Source organism: Alosa pseudoharengus, unplaced genomic scaffold (genome assembly GCF_046254945.1).
Source record: "Alosa pseudoharengus isolate Yale_2024_CS ecotype anadromous, Long Island Sound unplaced genomic scaffold, YU_APseudo_1.1 YU_APseudo_1.1_scf_7, whole genome shotgun sequence".
In the NCBI taxonomy this organism is placed as follows: Eukaryota; Metazoa; Chordata; class Actinopteri; order Clupeiformes; family Clupeidae; genus Alosa; species Alosa pseudoharengus.
In genome coordinates, this window is record NW_027468859.1 from 13,926,713 (window position 1) to 13,946,712 (window position 20,000).

The 20,000-nt window shown below is 45.7% G+C and overlaps 2 protein-coding genes across 6 annotated transcripts in view; both read left to right on the forward strand.

Annotated features, from left to right (window-relative positions):
• Window positions 1-11,625, forward strand: part of plcb4b (phospholipase C, beta 4b) — a 96,567-nt gene extending 84,942 nt beyond the window's left edge. For 4 of the 5 annotated variants that reach the window (XM_076273339.1, XM_076273340.1, XM_076273342.1 and 1 more), the window contains exons 29-40: window positions 1,131-1,219; window positions 1,377-1,527; window positions 2,987-3,039; window positions 3,219-3,284; window positions 5,089-5,204; window positions 5,340-5,415; window positions 6,162-6,337; window positions 8,208-8,309; window positions 9,647-9,704; window positions 10,277-10,363; window positions 10,786-10,822; window positions 11,172-11,625. In XM_076273339.1, the coding sequence (XP_076129454.1) occupies window positions 1,131-1,219; window positions 1,377-1,527; window positions 2,987-3,039; window positions 3,219-3,284; window positions 5,089-5,204; window positions 5,340-5,415; window positions 6,162-6,337; window positions 8,208-8,309; window positions 9,647-9,704; window positions 10,277-10,363; window positions 10,786-10,822; window positions 11,172-11,260 (1,100 nt within the window). In that variant the 3' untranslated portion in view covers window positions 11,261-11,625. The remainder of the gene's footprint in view (window positions 1-1,130; window positions 1,220-1,376; window positions 1,528-2,986; window positions 3,040-3,218; window positions 3,285-5,088; window positions 5,205-5,339; window positions 5,416-6,161; window positions 6,338-8,207; window positions 8,310-9,646; window positions 9,705-10,276; window positions 10,364-10,785; window positions 10,823-11,171) is intronic. The other variant, XM_076273343.1, reaches the window with a different exon arrangement.
• Window positions 11,626-15,464: 3,839 nt separating this feature from the next.
• Window positions 15,465-20,000, forward strand: part of lamp5 (lysosomal associated membrane protein family member 5) — a 7,276-nt gene continuing 2,740 nt past the window's right edge. Inside the window, exons 1-5 of the mRNA XM_076273221.1 lie at window positions 15,465-16,997; window positions 18,377-18,455; window positions 18,833-19,011; window positions 19,451-19,582; window positions 19,901-20,000. The exon at window positions 19,901-20,000 is cut by the window's right edge and continues 15 nt beyond it. Of these exons, the coding sequence (XP_076129336.1) occupies window positions 15,465-16,997; window positions 18,377-18,455; window positions 18,833-19,011; window positions 19,451-19,582; window positions 19,901-20,000 (2,023 nt within the window). The remainder of the gene's footprint in view (window positions 16,998-18,376; window positions 18,456-18,832; window positions 19,012-19,450; window positions 19,583-19,900) is intronic.

The following is a 20,000-nucleotide window of genomic DNA, read 5'->3' on the forward strand; positions in this document are numbered from 1 at the left end:
TCTGGGCACTCACCGTTCGCAGTGCTCAGTCCGAGGGGCGGTATAATCAGTTGTCTTTCAAATTCCCTCTGCACGCAATAGGACAGCGCTATGAGTCCCATGCGTTTTCCCACCCGCGGAGCTAGTTGGGTAGTTCAAACTTTTGCCAACTTAAAAAAAGCTTAACTCGTGTCACACTGTTCGCCAACAGCAACATCCATCTTCTTTGTTTTCAAGTAGCAGGGAATTCAGTCCAAACCGTTGCAACCGTTGCCATCAATCATTATGTTAAGCCCGCCTAATGACTCTATACACAATTTGATTGGCCTGATAGAAGTTTCATTTTTTGAGCTCACAAGCCAACGGAGTGTTGTTAGACTAGTCCTGGCAGCAAATGTAGTAGTTTGCTGCCGCTAGGGTGCGTCTAGATTTCTAGTCTAGGGTTGTGATGTTTTGAAACAGAAAGTCGCTCTCTCGCTCAAGCTATAGCTGGCTGTAGCTCAGGACGTCAGGTCTGCTAGCAAATCTGAGGGGCCTCACCTCTTCCATCCTTCAACTTCAGTAGCCACCAGCACTCTCTCACTCTGCAGGAAGTAGAGCCTTCCAGAAGCAGCCATGTTGAATCTGTCTCTGCTGAGTGGGGAACCCAAGGAAGTACCTTCTCACATGTGGAGCATGAAGAGTAGTATGTACTTACTGGGCTGTAAGAGACAGCATGAAGAGTAGTATGTACTTACTGGGCTGTAAGAGACAGCATGAAGAGTAGTATGTACTTACTGGGCTGTAAGAGACAGCATGAAGAGGAGTATGTACTTACTGGGCGGTAAGAGACAGTGTGAAGAGTAGTAAGTACTTACTGGGCTGTAAGAGACAGCGTGAAGAGGAGTATGTACTTACTGGGCTGTAAGAGACAGCATGAAGAGGAGTGTACTGTATGTACACAGCACTGGGCTGTGTATATCTTTACTTGTCTGATTGAGAAACAGATTTGGGGATTGATTGATTGACTGACTAACTGACTGACTGACTGACAGACCAATTGAGAAGACAATGAAGTGATGATGATGGTGGTGATGAAGATGGAGTGAAGATGGTGGTGGTGGTTGTGGTTAATTTGAAGGTGATGATGACGATGTGTGTTCCTCTTTCAGCTTTTGTGGATGCTCTCTCTGACCCAAAGAAGTTCTTGACCATAGCAGAAAAGAGAGCAGATCAGATGAGAGCTTTGGGTATTGAAACGGTAAGTGTGTGTGTACGTGTGTGTGTGTGTGTGTATGTGTGTGTGTGCGTGTGTGTGTACGTAAAGGGATACAATATCTTAAAAACAGACATAAAAAAAGTAAAACAAGACAATAATAACAGACATGAATAATTATACCTCTCTGTGTCTCTGATAGAGTGATATTGCGGACGTTCCAAACGAGGGCTCTAAAAACGATAAGAAGGGCAAACAGAGTCAGGCCAAGGCCAACGTCACGCCGCAGGCCAGCTCTGACATGTCTCAGAGCTCCAACTCAGCCGCCAACAACGCCAGCGAGATCAAGAAAGGTTAGAGTGCACATACACTCTCTCTCTCTCTCTCACACACACACACACATGCTCACACACACATCCCACAGACCAGATCAAACATGCCGCAGAGCTCCAATGTAGCCGTCAAAAAAATGCCACTGGGAGCAAGAAAGATTAGAATACACACATATGCACACACACACACACACACACACGCTGGCTTTATGATGGCCCAGAGCTCTACTGTGGCTATCAATAAAACCTGCATACAAACCCGCCGAGACAAGGCTAGAATCGAGCTTACAGGTGTTAATGGCCAGGACTTCAAGCCCAGAGGGTTATGGCCATTAAACATCTGTTCACCCACATTATTTTCATTTGAGCTAGTGATATTTTGTATTTCAATATGCTTTAATGCAGGAGTGTGGATCTTTATGTGTAGTCTTTCTGCTTCAGATTCACAGTAAACTTAAATGCCCTGACATTGGAACACATTGAAATGTTATAATCCTAATTTTGGTTGTGCTGACCATTGTATTGGTTAATTGCAGCGCTAGCAATGCAGTCTTTGACTTATATTAAAGGTTCTCTAAGTCTTGTTACACGGTTTCTAAGCTAGAACATTTTTTGTCACATACAGCAAACATCTCACACTCCGCCAGCTGCCTGTCCCCTGAATACGCTGTAAAAAACCTGTGGACAGTCCAGGTTCCAAAAACGGCAACAAAAACAGCTTGGTTCAGCCTGGACCATGAAACATAACAAACTGTTCCAGCCAATAACCGACTAGATGCGCATTCATGACAGTTTCAGTTGCACGGGAGGGAGGGGCTCGCAACCGTGCCTAGAGAATCTTCAATGACTTATTATCATGTTGTGGTGCTAGATCGCCCTAACTGTAATCAGTTAATCCCACCTTCCACCATGACGCCGCCTCAAGCACCACTAAGGCCAGGCTGGCTGCGGTAGAGGGGAAAGGTGAGGCCAGAAACCCGGGGTCAATTGGGCAGTTGCAGGAAAGGCTCCCCGGTGGGCTCGTCTATCTCCGGTGGAGCGTTAGCTGTAATGCTGTTAGCTGTTAGATGTTGTAACAACATCTTCTGTTATATCTGCTCCTTACACGTTTACTTCGACACTGAATACCTTGTTTGCTGAATAATGACTATTTTAACACACACATAAATCCTTCTATATCGTAAGTAACGTGCTGATTCACTAGGTGCAACAACCACCCTGGTCTGTGTGGACACTAATTACATTAACAATAGCGGCAGGTTCAAACACACCTGGCTCCATCGGAAACGAACGAGCCCACCAAGAGCCACTCGTGGAACTGGCCAACAGCCCTGAGGGACAATAGCCCTGAGGACGCACAATCAGGCAGAAGTGATGATGGGGAAGAGAGTAGCCTTCATTGGCCCATTGAGTGTGTGTGTGTGTGAAAATAATAATAATGTGTGTGCGTGTCTGTGTGTGTGTGCATTTGCTTCCTTAGATCCCTCAGGATCTGTGCCGCAAGTCAGCATTGATGACCTCAAACAGATGAAGGTAAAACACACACACACAAGCTTTCTTCAAATTAGAAGATGTTATGCAAATTTCAAGCGTTTTCAGTCGGAAGTTCATATTCAAATGTTCAAAATACATACATTAAAATGGTCAGTGGAAGCCCAGCTGCTATCCACTCCATACTGACAATATTTACTCCTGTGTTGTGTCTTGGTCAGACGTACCTGAAGCTCATGAAGAAGCAGCAGAAGGAGCTCAGCACGCTAAAGAAGAAGCACGCCAAGGCTAGTCTAAGCCCTGTCTATCTCTCTAGTCTAAGCCTTGTCTATCTCTCTAGTCTAAGCCCTGTCTATCTCTCTCACTAGTCACAGTCCTGTCTATCTCTCTAGGCACAGTCCTGTCTATCTCTCTAGTCACAGTCCTGTCTATCTCTCTATCTCTCTAGTCACAGCCCTGTCTATCTCTCTAGTCACAGTCCTGTCTATCTCTCTAGTCACAGTCCTGTCTATCTCTCTAGTCACAGTCCTGTCTATCTCTAGTCACAGTCCTGTCTCTCTCACTAGTCACAGTCCTGTCTATCTCTCTAGTCACAGCCCTGTCTCTCTCACTAGTCACAGTCATGTCTCTCTCACTAGTCACAGTCCTGTCTATCTCTCTCTCTAGTCACAGCCCTGTCTCTCTCACTAGTCACAGTCCTGTCTATCTCTCTAGTCACAGCCCTGTCTCTCTCACTAGTCACAGTCCTGTCTATCTCTCTCTCTAGTCACAGCCCTGTCTCTCTCACTAGTCACAGTCCTGTCTATCTCTCTAGTCACAGCCCTGTCTCTCTCACTAGTCACAGTCATGTCTCTCTCACTAGTCACAGTCCTGTCTATCTCTCTCTCTAGTCACAGCCCTGTCTATCTCTCTAGTCACAGTCCTGTCTATCTCTCTCTCTAGTCACAGCCCTGTCTATCTCTCTAGTCACAGCCCTGTCTATCACAGCCCTGTCTATCTCTCTCTCTAGTCACAGTCCTGTCTATCTCTCTAGTCACAGCCCTGTCTATCTCTCTAGTCACAGTCCTGTCTATCTCTCCCTTCTCCCGTTCTCTCTCTCTCAGTTTAATTCAGTACACTTTATTGACATGAGTAATGTCATGTAAAAGGAAACAGTGTTGCCAAAACATAAAATGTAGAAAACAACACCAAGATCAAGTAATACAGAATCATATTTTGTGTGTGTGTGTGTGGTTACATGTGTGTGTGTGTGTGTGTGGTTACGTGTGTGTGTGTGTGGTTACATGTGTGGTTAAAGCATATGCACACAGACGGACACAGACGCTTCATGGCTCTTTCTCTCCCGCTCTTTCTCTCTCCTTTCATCCCCCTCTTCTCTTCCTCGCCTCTTTGATGTCGTAACCACCTGTTTGAAGATCATTAGCATCACTGAGACCCTGTCCTCATGCTGTCTCACTCTTCCTCTCTCTCTCTCTCTCCCTCTCTCTCTCTCTCTCTCTTTTTCTCTCTATCTGCGGTTTCGTCCTTCTTTCAATCTTTCTTCTCTGTCAATTTTTAGTCTTCCTCTTCCCTTTCTCTTTATTTCTTCTCCTTCACCTTTTACAAGCGTTCTCCCTTCTTTTGTTGGTTTCTTTCTCTCTTCTTCATCCCTCTCTCATGCTCTTGCCTGTCTATTTATATGTCACTCTCTCTCTCCCTCCCTCCATTCCTATCTTCCTCCTTCTCTCTTACTCTCTCCTTCCCTCCCTCCCACCCTGTCCTTTGTCTCCTTACCTCCCTCTATTCCTCCCTCCCCATTACTCCCTCGCTCCCTGTCTTGTCCTTTCTCTCTCTTTCCCTATTCTCTCTCCCCTGCTTTATTCCATCTCTGTCTCTCTCCTTCTCTCCACTTCTCTCCGTCTTGTTTGTTTTCCACTGAGTGGGCTGCTTGTCTAAGGGCCTCTTAAACTCTTAAGCCCCTCACAAACACACACACACCTACACACTAAAGCACAGCTGTTTGTTTAGAGCATTTGTTTGTTTGTTTATGGTTATGTTTCTGTGTGTGTGTGTGTGTGTGTGTGTGTTTGTGTGTGTGTTTGCTGTAAGCAGGACCACAACGCCATGCAGAAATCCCACTGCGTCCAGATGGACAAGATGATGGCGCAACACGACAAAGAGAAGTTCACCCTGGAGAAGCTGCTAGAGAAGGCCATCAAGAAGAAAGGGTACGGACCACTTACAAACACATCAACAGACAACAAACAAACACTCTATCCATTATTTATGGGCAAGATTACACTGTTTACAGACTAGTTATAAATACATGAAGTGCTGAGTAAGTGTCCTGTGCTTCACCTCAGTGAAAACAACTGCCTGGATCTGAAGAAGGAGACGGAGGCCAAGGTCCAGAGCCTCACTACTGACCACAAAGCAAAGGTACACCACCCATTACACTGACCATGACAATACTGACAAAGTATTATAACCACCCATTACACTGACCACAGACAATACTGACCCTCAGTACAGACCACAAAACAAAGGTACACCACCCATGGGGCAGCCGTGGCCTACTGGTTAGGGCAGGGGGGCAGGGGAAGTGGTTGAGCACTGTTCTCCCATGCCCACATCCACGGCTGAAGTGCCCTTGAGCAAGGCACCTAACCCCTCACTGCTTCCCGAGCGCCGCTCTAGCAGGCAGCTCACTGCGTCGGGATTAGTGTGTGCTTCACCTCACTGTGTGTTCACTGTGTGCTGAGTGTGTTTCACTAATTCACGGATTGGGATAAATGCAGAGACCAAATTTCCCTCACGGGATCAAAAGAGTATATATACTTAAAGGTACACCACCCATTACACTGACCATAAGTACAGATCATACTGACCCTCAGTACAGACCACAAAACAAAGGTACACCACCCATCGTGCTGACCCTCATTACATACAAAGCAAAGGTACACAGCTCCCTAAGCCTGTTCATTTGCTGTTGAAGCGATTGAGTGTGAATACGTTTACAGTAAAGCTGCACACAGCTTCATAAAGCAGCTTTATTGAGAGAAATAAATATGAGCATAGACACTAGTATCCATTCTCACAGGTGCGCCCAGCACATTAAGGAGTGTGTGTGTGTGTGTGTGTGTGTGTGTGTGTGTGTGTGTGTGTGTGTGTGTGTTACTGTGCAGGTGAAGGAGATCACTGCCCAACACACTAAGGAGTTCTCGGAGCTGCTGGCATCCCAGAGCACAGAAGAGCAGGGGCTGAAAGATGCCCACGTCACCCAGCAGTGTGATCACCTGAGGAAACTCCTCACGGGCATACAGGAACAGCAGACAGTGCAGCTCAAACTAGTACACGAGCGGTGAGTACACACACACACACACACACACGCACACACACACACACACACACACACACACACACACACACACGTCACCCACCAGGGTGAACACCTTAAGAACTTCTCATGGGCATACAGGAATAGCAGACAGGGCAGCTCAAACTAGTACACGAACGGTGAGTTCACACACACACACACACACACACGTCACCCAGCAGGGCGAACACCTGAATAAACTCCTCATGGGCATACAGGAACAGCAAACAGTGCAGCTCAAACTAGTGCACGAACCGTGAGTACACACACACACACACACACACACACACACACACACACATACACACACACAAGCAGCCTGAGGAGGTATGGAATATGTGCGTGGGCAGACAAGCAGTCACCCTTTGTCTGCATTATCACACACACTCACTCTCACACACACACACACACACACACACTCTCTCTCTCACAGGAACTGATGTGTCCTCTAGCTGGAAGTATCATCTCTATTCGCCTTCATTCCTCTCTCCAGAATATAAGAACTGTGGTATATACTCTTATAACTCTCTCTCACTCACTCTCTCACACACACACACACACACACACACACACACACACACACACACACACACACACACACACACACACACACACACACACACACACACACACACACACACACACATTTGACCTCTCCAGGCTCCTTTTCACTCTTGCACTAGAGACACACACACACACACACACACACACATGCACACACACATTGTTATCCCTAGCTATGTTCTCTTCAGGAACATCCCAGGTAGCAAACACTAGGCAAGGCAAGTTTATTTATCAAGCACATTTCATACAAAGAGGCAACCCAGTGTGCTTTACATAAATGAAAGGTGATGGAGAGAGAGGGGAGGCATAGGACTTGTCTGGTGGGTTGGGACGTGTTTGTGAAGATTCTCTAGGGATCATTTCTGCCAAATTTGCAGCTCAGAGAGTGAATGAAGAAGTTGCTGCATCTTTGTTGCTTAAAGATGTCCTTCGGGGGAAAATCACGTTTTTAACCTTGTAAACGTATCTATATGATGTCTGCTGTGTTTTATAAGACCTATCATGAGCAAAATAAGCAGTCAATATCATTGCCGAGGATTTCTGCGTTTGATCTATGTTTCAACCGATGGCAGCCCAGGTGGGACAATTCAGGCATCAGTCCATTAATGCTTTATGAGGGAACAGAACCAATCCTGAGTACCTGAGGGTGGGACAATTCTTCATAAAGAGACAATTCTTCATAAAGGGGCAGCCGTGGCATACTGGTTAGCGCTTCAGACTTGGAACCGGAGGGTTGCCGGTTCGAACCCCGACCAGTAGGAACGGCTGAAGAGACCTTGAGCAAGGCACCTAACCCCTCACTGCTCCCCGAGCGCCGCTGTTGTAGCAGGCAGCTCACTGCGTCGGGATTAGTGTGTGCTTCACCTCACTGTGTGCTGAGTGTGTTTCACTAATTCACAGATTGGGATAAATGCAGAGACCAAATTTTCCTCACGGGATCAAAAGAGTATATATACTTATACTTGTACTATAAACTAGCTATGTCAACTGCAGCAGCAGCCAGATCCCAAGTCCTGGAAGAACATGTAAAGTTATGTTTAAGCCAAGGCCACAAGGGGATTTGAAGAGGAAAAACTCTGAATGTATACAGAGGAACAGAAAAGAGATTCAGGGGTGTCATAAACTGCTGGAGTGTGTCCTCAATTTCACTTCACATCACTTTACTTGAGATTACGGCACTTCTCCTAACTGCACTTCCTGTAAGTCCTGGCGTTGAGATGGTGGTCTGTGTCCAGCTGCTGTGTTTGACATGTGTCTGTGTGTGTGTGTCTTTGTCTCTTGTCTCTTGCAGGCAGAGCAAGGAGATGAGGGCCAACCAGGCCAAGACCTCCATGGAGAACAGCAAGGCCATCAGCCAAGACAAGTCCATCAAGAACAAGGCAGAGCGAGAGAGGTGTGTGCTGAGTCAGCGCCAGCGCTTGTGTGTTTTTACCCGTGTGAGTGTGTGTGCACGGGCGTAGATTTGCGTGGGGACCGAAGGACGTGTCCACACCAATGTCACATTACGACTGAAATGTCCCCACCAATATTCAGGTTGAAATGGGGGAAAAAAGCGCTCACATGCGCTACACAAAGAGTTAAATAATGTCTCACTTCAGTGCTGCCGATCATCTCTTACAAATCTTGTAATGTGCAGTAGCCTATAAGGGTAAATCGCGCTGATTTGAAGTTACCTATAATAACTACCAGTGAGCCGCAGCATGGCACAGCGCTTCAGCTTCACTTCACTACAAGGCATATGAAGTGAGTCCAAATTCACCCATTCTTCTCTGTTGAACTCCTGGAGAAGTAGGCTAGTCATCACACATGTCACACGATAGAGCCTTTTCTCAGCTTTTAAACGGTGCTAGCTAGCCACTATTTTCTGTGATAAACAGTTCGCGAGAAAAATAACTTCAAGAGATTTAATAATTATTCTCTGCGCCCATCTCCACATCCATTTGTCTCGGTGGAATATCGTAGGCCTACACACTCTTCACGCAACACGACAAACCATATATCAGAATAAACAGCAGACCTTACCGAACACAAAGGTGTAATGCCCATGTATTAGCTGTTCCAGAGTAATCCGGTTTTGAAATTGAAATTGTAGCAAAATTCAACATGGTCTTTCGGCTTTAAGCATTTCTTAAAACTGAGCTGTGCTTACATCGCCTAGATATCTGTAATAATTAGAATCAGAGAATATACAGGCAGCTCACGGTTAAGAGTTTGTGAATGTAGCCTTAATGATTTCTTTTCACAAAATGCTAAGCATGCATACACGTTTCTTAAAACTGAGCTGTGCTTAAATAGGTCAATACATGATTTCATAACAGAACAAATAGAAAATAAATGTTAAATGTTAAATATAGCCTACATATCTGTACAATAAAATCAGATTGTGTAGGCTACACAGTATAGTTAGATGAAGTTGGACAGTAGCACATTTTAATCATGGATAGTAGTTGGACAGTAGCACATTTTAATCATTTTATATATCTATAGTGGCTGGTGAAAGAGTTGAGTGGCTTTTTTTCGGGGGCGGGGGGGTGGGGTGGGGGGGTAGTGAGTAGTGTCCCCACCAAAGCTCAGACCAAACCTACGCCCTTGTGTGGGTGTGGGGGGTGTGCTCTGACTAAAATCTGTTTCTGTAAGCGGTTGTGTGTGAGTGGGTGTAGCGTTGTGTGTGTGTAGCTGTGTGTGTGTGTGTGTTTTAATGTGTTTCTATGTATGTTCTTTGTCTGACAGGAGAGTTCGAGAACTCAACAGCATCAACACCAAGAAGTTCATGGAGGAGAGAAAACGGGTGTGTTTTATTTAACATGTGTTTCATTCTGCACATGGGCAAGTGTGTGTGTGTGTGTGTGTGTGTGTTTGCATGTGGGTGCACGGAAGCTGTCAAATTGAAATGATCAAGTTGGCTTCTCTTGTATTGGAGAAAACATGTCCTCTCTTTCGAAAATAAAAAAAAATCTAAAATTAGGTGTGCACGTATTCAAATAAAAAATGTACCAAGCCTCTCTTTTAGAAGGCGGTTCTCACAGTCTCCTCCTCTGGAACATAAACCTAAGTGAATTGGCATCATGGCCTGCAGGGTTGAAATGCCTTGCAACTGACGAACTTTCATCATTCTTTCTAATGGCATACTTATGCAAATTCTTGTTTTCAATTGACGTTCTTCAGTTCCTTCTTTCTTATCAGTTCTAAGTTTGGCTTAGCACTCTAAAAAACGAATAAGAGACTGAGTGAAGCCTGCTCCTACCACACAATTCTCTAACATTTTTAGCTGCCATTTGTCATAATGTAAAACTCTTATCTGTTTGTTTGTGTGTGTGTGTGTGTGTGTGTGTGTGTGTGTGTGTGTGTGTGTGTTCACAGCTGGGTATGAAGCAGTCTAGAGAGCTGGAACTGCTGGAGAAGAATCAGTCAGAGCAGCGAGAGAAACTGGAGAAATTCACAGAGCAGGTATGGACACACACACACACACACACACACACACACACACACACACACACACACACACACACACCTATCCATACTGAAACCTACGCATAAAAATATGCATTAAATATAAGGCATAAACACACTTTAGACCTCGGAGGCACAGAGACACATACACTTATTTTTGCTCCATCCTCATGTGCGTGAGCTCATCAGTGTCCTAAGGGAGGGGGGGGGGGGGTGTTCCTCTCACTGCAGCATTTTCACTTGTTTAATGTTGTTGTTTACTGTTGACTGTCGGTGTGTACCTCAGTTCACTGTCTCCCACTGTCTCCATGTTTAACCACTATGATGATCCATGCTGATATGGTTATTTTACTCGGTTGCTATTTTTCTTTTCACATTGTTTTTGTTTGTTTGTTTGCTTGTTTGTTTTCATTGAGCAGCTTTTGAAATCACACCATGCAGACTCACAAACTCAAGGTAGGTTCACTCATCCTCACTCCTACTGTGATCCCTCTATCCACTCATCCTTTCTGTTCAGTCCCTCATCTCACCCCATCTCTTCCTCAGGAGCTTATAGTGTGTGTGTGTGTGTGTGTGTGTGTGTGTGTGTGTGTGTGTGTGTGTGTGTGTGTGTGTGTGTGTGTGTGTGTGTACTGTATATATATATATATGTGTGTGTGTGTGTATGTGAGTGTGCGTGTGTTTATGTGTGTGAGAGAGATTGAGTTGTGTGTGTGTGTGTGTGTGTGTGGAAACATTAAACTGATAGTACATTGTGTGTTTGTGCGTATGTGCGTGTGTTTGTTGCTTATGTGTGTCGTTCCAGGCCAAGGACATCCAGGAGATGGTGAAGTTGGAAGCGGAGATGGACCGCAGACCAGCCACGGTGGTGTGAGCTCAGCTCCGCCCACTTGACCTCTGACCCGGAGTCTGTACGCCCTCCATGCCTGTGGCCACTCCCCCTCACCGCCCCTCCCTCCCCCTCACCCCCCGACCCAGTGCCCGCTCCAGTGCCAGTCTAGTACCAGCCTCAGTGCTGGAGGCCTCTGAACACACACACACACACACACACATCTGTTTCACACACTCTCATTCTCTCTTCCCTGTTTCTCTTCTCTCCTTTTTATCCTCTCTCCTCCTTTCCTCCCTGTCACCACCCCTCCTCTCCTCTTTTGTTTTCTCTCTTCTGTCTCTTCTGTTTCTCTCTTCTCTCCTCTTTCCCCCGTTCTCTCTTCTCCTTCCCTATCCACTCTTCTCCTCATTTTTTTTCTTGTGCTTGTGCCCCCCCCCCCCCCAAACACACACACACACACACACACACAAACACACACACACACACACACATTCAGGCCCTTTAAGTTTCCCCGTCACACCTCACACATCGCCATGGAAACGGCCCCCCGAAAACCCCATCAGCCTTTTCTACCAGTGCCATCGCCTCTTTTCCAGAAAACGCTCCCGAACCACCCCAAACACACACACACACACACACACACACACACACACACACAACTTTTTATCTGTATGGTACTAGATGAAGAGCAAACAGCAGCAGAATAGCTGGCCAACGGGGAGGATTATATATATATATATATATGAAAAAAAGAGATGTAGTTTGTTTTAAGTCAGCACAATATCTGAAAATAATATGCTACACAAGAGTGGAGTTTTCTGTCCTGAGCACTTTATATGTGGTAGGCTGTTCAAAAAAAAAAAAAAAGGATTAAAAAAAAAAAAAAAAAGTAACAGAGCTCTAGGTGTTGTCCATCTAATAATAAGAATGTAAAGATACCCAGAGTCCCAGAATGGAGCGACCCAATCCAGTGTGGACCAGAGTGCTAGGCCCAGCCAGGTCCAGTTCTGCTGAGATGTAGTCCTTACACTGCGGCTTGACCACGCACAGCAGCTCCCCTCGCGCTTCTCCACGCTTTGCTTGTGTGTTTGTTTTTGCTTTGGTTTGGTGTATTTTTTTTTTCTGTTTTGACTACACTGAGAGGCAGAGTCTGTAGCAGTCACACACACGAGCGTGCACACACACACACACACACACACACACACACACACACACCTGTCCTAGAGGAGTAAACAGCTCAACTCACGGTGACACACACACACACACACACACACACAGTTCCCCTTCCTGTCGGACTGGCTTTAGTACTGTGATAACTCAGGCCCTGTTGCCTGTGATTGACAGCTGAAGTCCTTGTGGTCAGGCAGTAGCTTTGTCCTGCCCCTTGTGGCTCAAACTGCTGCCCCTGTGAACTAAACACTTTGTCCAGGCCACTCTGACCGTATGCTGCTCTGGGTCTAAACTGCCCCCTGTCCCTAGGATCAATAATCAAGAATCTTCAATAATCAGTTATCCTTCGATCTCTGGTTGGGAAGAAGGCGGAGGTGGACCCGGCTTAGCGGACAGCAGATAGCCCCGTCCCACACAAAGCCAAAGCTGCTGTTGTTTGGTTTGGCTCAAGGCCTAAGCAGCACTGTCCAGACCTCGCTTAAACGAGGGTCTAGTCGGTCTTTCTGTTTGTTTTCCTCTCTGAATGGATGTTTAAATGTTGGTAATCCTAACAGCCAGTTAAGGATTGTGTGTGCGCGCGTGTGTGTGTGTTGATCATTGTAAGAAGCTTGACCTTGAAACTTCCCCCTAATACTACTGATGAGATGTGAGGTATAGCTAGCCTAAAATATTGAGGTAGCATTATGGAGGTAACCTTTCACCTCACTGAGTGACCTATGACCTTTGACCTGATAACTGCTGTTGTCTGCTTCCTGCTTCATGGCTTCAGTGACTGTCATACTTGATTGTTAGTCGTAGAGTCCACATTTTCCTTGCTGTAGTTGTGGTCAAGATGTTCCACTTAAACTTTGTCAGGGAGGTGAAGATAGTATTGGTCAACAGCTGTCTGTATAAACATCTTCCCAATGGAATAATGTGGATTGTAGTACGTCAGAGAGGGTTATTATAGGATGGGATTATGGCCTGTATGTGTGGCGCATCCAATGTATTCTCTGTCTCTCGACTGCCCAAAACATTTCTTTTCCATTTGGAGACAATAACGGCCAATCTGAATCTGAGTTTAAATGGTGAGGGTGGGGAAGGGCAGCTCATGTTAGTGGACATGACGTTATCACGCACAGACCTCGGCAGTGTTCTTTCCTTCTGTCTGCAATGACTGATCACACTGAAGTATCGACTACAACAGTCTCCACTGAAATATTTAAGAATCGATTAATCTAATGCAAGTAATATTATACTGTATCTGCTGTAAGAATACTCTGCAACATGAAGAGAAGGCACATTGAACAGTTGTGTGTGTGTGTGTGTGTGAGTGTGTGTGTCAGGGAATTTCTTGTGAATTTGGCCAAATCTTGTGTGAAATGCCATGATCACAATGGCTTTGAGTAAGTACCTGTACAGTGAGGCCAGCGACAGGACGCCTGTTACCGACCACTAGCATTTTAATTTATTTATTATTTACACCCATTCACATGTCATCTTCTGTCTGGTGTTGAGCCTGTTACCGACCACTAGCATTTTAATTTATTTATTATTTACACCCATTCACATGTCATCTTCTGTCTGGTGTTGAGCCTGTTACCGACCACTAGCATTTTAATTTATTTATTATTTACACCCATTCACATGTCATCTTCTGTCTGGTGTTGAGCTCCACATATCTAGAACAGAAATTATGAGCCAAGTGCTTTTACAACTTTTCATTGCTTTCAACATGTGCCACTCCTGTCTGGTAGGACGTTTAAATTATTTTACAAATGATAAAATGCCAAAATAAGGGGTTATTTATATAAAGACATATAAATAAATATACATATATATTATATATTAAATCTAGTGTGTAGTTTAAGACTATATTTGTTTAATTAGAGGCTTTTTGCACTAGTTGAATGTTTTCTGTTGTGCGACTTTCATGTAGCTTGGTAGTTTGCAAAAAACAATTATTTTTGCAGAACAATGTCGCTTTGATTTGTATCTTTTCATTTGACCGTTTTATCTGTAGCTTGTCAGCAACGCATTCTGTGGGTGGTTTTTGTATTTATATTGTATTTGTCGAACTTCTAGCAACGATGATACTAAAACAACTGTTGTTATCCTGCTACTTTAATACTGTTTTATAGTATGTGTACCAATAAACTATACAAGTGTTAAACGAATATGGAGGGTCCTCTTTCTTTCATTTCGACTGTTCAGGAACAGTCTGTTACTTTTTACAGTAATAACCAGAGATAAGGCTAATTTACCTTTTGAAAGACTGCTGGAGAAAGTTTACTTGAACACTGAAATACGTAAACACTATTTTGAGTGTTTCCTTACAATTGGGTTGAAATGTTAAAAGTCATTATTAAAAAAACATGCGTTTGTTGCTGTTCCAAAAAACGTGCGTTCTGTGTGTAGGAAACAGTGGCGCAGAATGAGGGCAACACCACGCTATTAAAAGCGCTTCGGGATCATGGAGGGGGGGGGGGGGGGCGATGTGATTGTCTGTTGAGCGCATCAGCAACGTTTTGCGACATCGGACCTTGGACTGCATCATTAAGGGAGCGTCGGTGGAGCTTGCTTTTCTAAAAACAAGAAACAAAAACGGCAATGCACACTGACTACAGAAAGCATTAATAGGAAACCCTTGGGGGTACACTGGAATAGAATGAGTGTAAATGAGTTGTATTCAGTTTGGACCATTTTACTTTTTGAAAACAGTGTTTGGAATTGGAACACGACAAGCTACTCTGAAATGACCCCTGCCCCTTTCTCCCAACATCAAAGAAGGGCGCCAGTGTGTTTTGGTGAATAATCAAAAAAATAATCTTTGCATAATTCATCGCAGTGAACCCTCTTCAGAGGCCGCTCTGCTTCGTGAAGTACCTCATGATAATGACGCTTTTAATGTTTCCATTTGGCCACAACAAAAAACTGATAATGTGTTTGTGTTGTCCTGGTAACGGGGACGCGCTGGATATAAAACGCGTGGAGGGGCCAGTTGCGCAACGATGAGCGACATCAGGTTGGGAGAGAGGTTTTAGACAGACTTGCTCCGCGGCTAAGAATGCGCAATCTGGTCAGTTCTACAAGTTAAGTTTACACAATATATGTGCAATGTTGAAACTTTCTGATAAGGTAGGGGGTCGAAGTGGCACAAAAATTCTGTTAGAGGCGATGTCCCAAGATAAAGTCCACTTGGCCAAGTTTGTCCTGGACGCTCTGGATGGCAAGATCGTCGACTCGAAAACGGAGGGTGCCCAGACCCCACTTATTTCGTCCGTTTTTCTACCAGACTCTCAGGTGAGATCCAAGTTCATTAAGCTTCTTTTGCAACGCGGAGCCAGCGTCAATCACAAGGACGAGAGCGGACGGACAGCCCTGAGTCACGCTTGTGAGAAAGGCTACCTCGACGCCGTGAAGGTTCTGGTCCAGCACAACGCGGATCCGGAGATGGAGGATTTGTGGGGGAACACTGCGCTCATGTATGCCGTCGTAGCAGGACACACTGTGGTCGTAGAGTTTTTGGTCAGGGCGTTCAAGCGCCTTGGACTACAAATAGACAGGCAAAACAAAGTGGGGAACTCTGCGTTGAAGGTAGCCGAGTACCTTGGCCATAAAGAATGCTTGTATGCGCTGACGAATCCCTCCAAAAAAGTGAGTGAATATATTTTGGGCGCACCAGACAGAGTTGGCAACGCAAGCGTCTTGGAAGACGTTGATACACATGAAGTCGCCACTCAGAGGAAAACTCCAGATCTCCCTGCGCACAAGCTGTCGGTGTGCGCCAAACACGAGAGCACACCCAGAGAAGCGTCATGTCGCTCCAAAACGGCTTTGAGTAAAAGGAGATCCTTTATTTTAAAGAATCGCTTACAGTCAATGGATTCCATTGAGGAGTATGAGAAGGAGAGCGAAGGCTCGCCGACCTCCCAACAAGGCCTCTTTTTTTCGGGCGTACTGACCCCGATAACTCATCAGAGATCCAGCACTCCCCAGTTCTTAAAACAAGGAGAGAAGTCGAGCTCCGCTGATGACCCCGGCTACCTGCCCCCGTTACCTAGAGGAACAGTCAGCCAGCCTCCTGCTCAGTTCTCCCCGAGGCCGTTCAAAAGTGTGCCAAAAAGTTCTGCGCCTGCCACCTCTTCCTCGTGCTCCGTGACCAGCCCTCTTGGTATCCTCATGACCCCAATAACGGGGAACGTGGCCCATGACAATGCGGACAAGGAAAAAGCCAAGAAAAGCACCTTTGACTTCGGCATCCGGAGATTCGATGACAGTTACTACCAGAAACGCTGCAGCTTGCCCACCAGCCTGCTGAGCCCCCTGCCCCCGGAGCGCGCGCAGATGCCCGTGCGCAAAGTCAAAGCGGTGCGAAAGAATCCGCCGTCTCAGGGGTACACTGAGCCCGCAGAAGTGCAATCGCCCCCGGCATCAACCACTTTCTCTGTCCTGGGCAACAAACTGTTAAGGCGCTTTACTTTCCCGGAGTTCAAAAAGACCGGCAAGGAGCTGCAGGACAGTGAGTGTCCGGCGCAGAGTGGGACTGGCCAGCCTATGGCTCGTGGGATGCCCCGGTCCGAGACGTTTCCCCTGTGCACGAACCACCCTCAGGTCGGCAGCAAGCCGAGCATAGACAGTATCAGCGCGGTAAAGTGCGAGTTTGAGTGTCTACTATTCCGGAACCCATCGTAAGACGGGTGCGTAATGGCGAACTTGTGTGTCACGCAAGGAGCCAGAGCGCTCACACAAGGGCGGAGCTTAAATAACTAGAGTTTGACATGAGTTCCTGAGTTACTATGTTACATGGCATAGATGTTATCAATCACGTTTGAATCAGAAAAAAAAAACATTGATCAAACCTATACAAATGTATTTATAGCTGTAACCTCCGATACCTCATCATTAAGCTGCCAATTTTTACTCTGCTCAGACCCTAACAGTTTGTGCATCAGTTTAGCTTTCTCAGTCCTCAGGGAAAGTATTGTGTTTGCACCCTTTTTCCATTTATGTAAATATGCATTCATATTTCAATCGAATCACACGGATGTCCGCAATTATCTCTTCTGATGTCCTTTACTGTCAATTACTTTAACAAATAAAAGTGGTGTGGCGATATTATTGGTGTTCTGGTCATTAAAATGTTTCTGTTTCTGTAACCTTGTTTAAGGTTCTCATTTCATATTTGGACTATCTGACTCTGTTTTTTTCATTTGCACTTCCACTTTAATAGTTTTTGCCACTGTGTTCCACAGAAAAGAGGTGCTAACAGACACCAATGGTAAACTTAAATCCAAAAAGACATTAGTTTTAGTGTCAAAACGTTGCTGCTCTCTCTCTTTCCCTCTCTCTCCCCCGGTAGCTTTGAGGCGACGGCAGAAGGGGAAGGCAGGCTTGTCCGGGGCACAGCTTTGTTCCCGCACGCACGGCTGAGCTCACACGTTATCGAGCCGCATCAGAGAGCGCATCAACAACCCCACATTCGCACAGAGCAGCATCTGCAGCCCTGCGAGCGACCAGGAGGGGGGAGGAGGAGAGGAGGAGGAGGAGGAGGAAGGGTGGGGGTGTAGTGATTCAGTCCATCACCTCAGCGGTAACGGCTGATATGGAAACAGCAGCATTGCGGGACTCGCTCAGCCTCGTTCCGCCAGCAGCAACTTAGCCAGAACTTGCTCCGCTGCCGAAATCTCCCGCCTGAGTCACGCTGCGGTTATGCTGATTCGGCGGGCATGAGCTGCGCGGTGGTCGGGCTGCCGTATCACATTCTCAATCGTTTCTTTGTCCTGCTTCTCAAAAGGACTGCGTACATCTGATGCGAACACGACGCGTTACCACTGACGACTGAACGACCGCGGCATGCTGCGAAAGTGAGCGGATGCTAACTCACGCACACACACCTGGATTTGCTGCATCCGCAATGATACAAGCGTGACTCGTCGCTGCTTAGCGGAGCGCGTGCCTTCCCCTCCTCCATCTCCACCTCCTCCTTTCGTGACTTTTTTCCGACTCCTCCATCGGTATTTTCCCAGCGGAAGTCCACCCGTTTGACTATGGAGCTACGCAGCTTCAGCACCATGGACACCGCCAGACTTGTCCTCTACTTGCTCGGTAAGAACAGGTGTATTTATCATGCGAATAGATAGGGTCGTGACTCAAATACAAGTATTAGATATGAGCTAACTGTCAACTTAGATCGACTCTGTTGAAATGTGTTTAAAAAGCATTTTCTCAAGCGCAATTCGTGATTTTTAAATGACTAAGACACTAACGCGTAAGAAAACCGAAATCTTGAACTTCCTTTAGTCTAACCTTAACCGAACAGTAGGTTACATGCATGCATATTTTGATTGTAAATATTGCTTAGATTGGCGTGGAAGGAAATGTCAAATGAGCTTTGAGCTAGTTGATGTTGATCTAGTTGATGTTATGTATTTTCTCATATTCTCCTTGCGTTTTGGTGGGTGACGCTAACTTCCCGTCCATAGGCACTGTGACACGACTCGTGGTGATGGCCGAGCAAGAAAGTGAGAATCTGTCAGGACTGTCCAACAACCCGGACAAAGACATATTTGCCGTCCGGGAGAACGGCACTACTTGTTTGATGGCTGAGTTTGCAGGCAGATTCATAATACCTTACGACGTGCTAGCACTGAACGGCATAGATGTGAGTGTTTTTGTTACATCAGTCATTCTTGCGGTCCTTGCATCTACACAAACCTGAGACCTTGCCTCAGGCGAGAAGAGCTGCAGACGGTTTAAAGTTTGCCCTAACAAGACAGACAGACCATAGAGTAACATATATTTATTTATTTAAATAACAGGCTGAGGAAAGATGAATGATGGAAGGAAAGTCGGCAAAATAAAAAATACACATATTGGACACGTCCTCAAAAAGAAAAAAAAAGAAAAAAAAACTTTTGACCAGCTTTCTTGTCGAGCAATGCTGGACAACAATCTCCGGAGTGTGTGTGATGCATTCTTAGAGCGTGTGTGCGTGGACAGTAGTTGTAAAGAAAACTGTGGTGATGCTGTGGATGCGGGAGTCATGGTAATGATGGTGTGATGATGATTCGTGCCGTGATTGTCTTGTGGTTTATTCTTAGCTAATTACAGAAACGGCAAGCGTGACTCTACCCCGGGGGGCTGGGGTTGAGGGGAGGTGCGGACCTAACGAAGCGGAGCTTCACATCTTCTGGGCAAACAACGCCTACATCTTCCGCCTCTTCTTTGTGAAGGTGGGCGAGTTTACCCAGCTTTGGGGTATGCCAGTAATTAGCGTCATCATTAATACCTCCCTCAGAATGGTTGTTAAACCCATTTTGAGAACACCCACGCACAGCAAGCGCCTGTGAGTGTCTTGTGACGAGAAAGTTTGTTGGCGCTGAATAGTCTACTGTGGCGTTAAAACCTAATATTTTAGCCTACCCGTCTGTCAAGAGCAAAAATAATCTGGGTGAAAGGTCAAAAAAAAAATTAACACTCCCTTTGATGAATAACTTTTTCAAGATCATAATAATAATAATAATAATAATAATAATGCTTCTCTCTTGCAGGAAACGCGCCATACAAAAGATCCGAATCAAAAGGAGAGCGAGATATGGAAAATTAACAAGGTCCAATTGGTCTATGATACGTCAGAGACTACGCATTTTA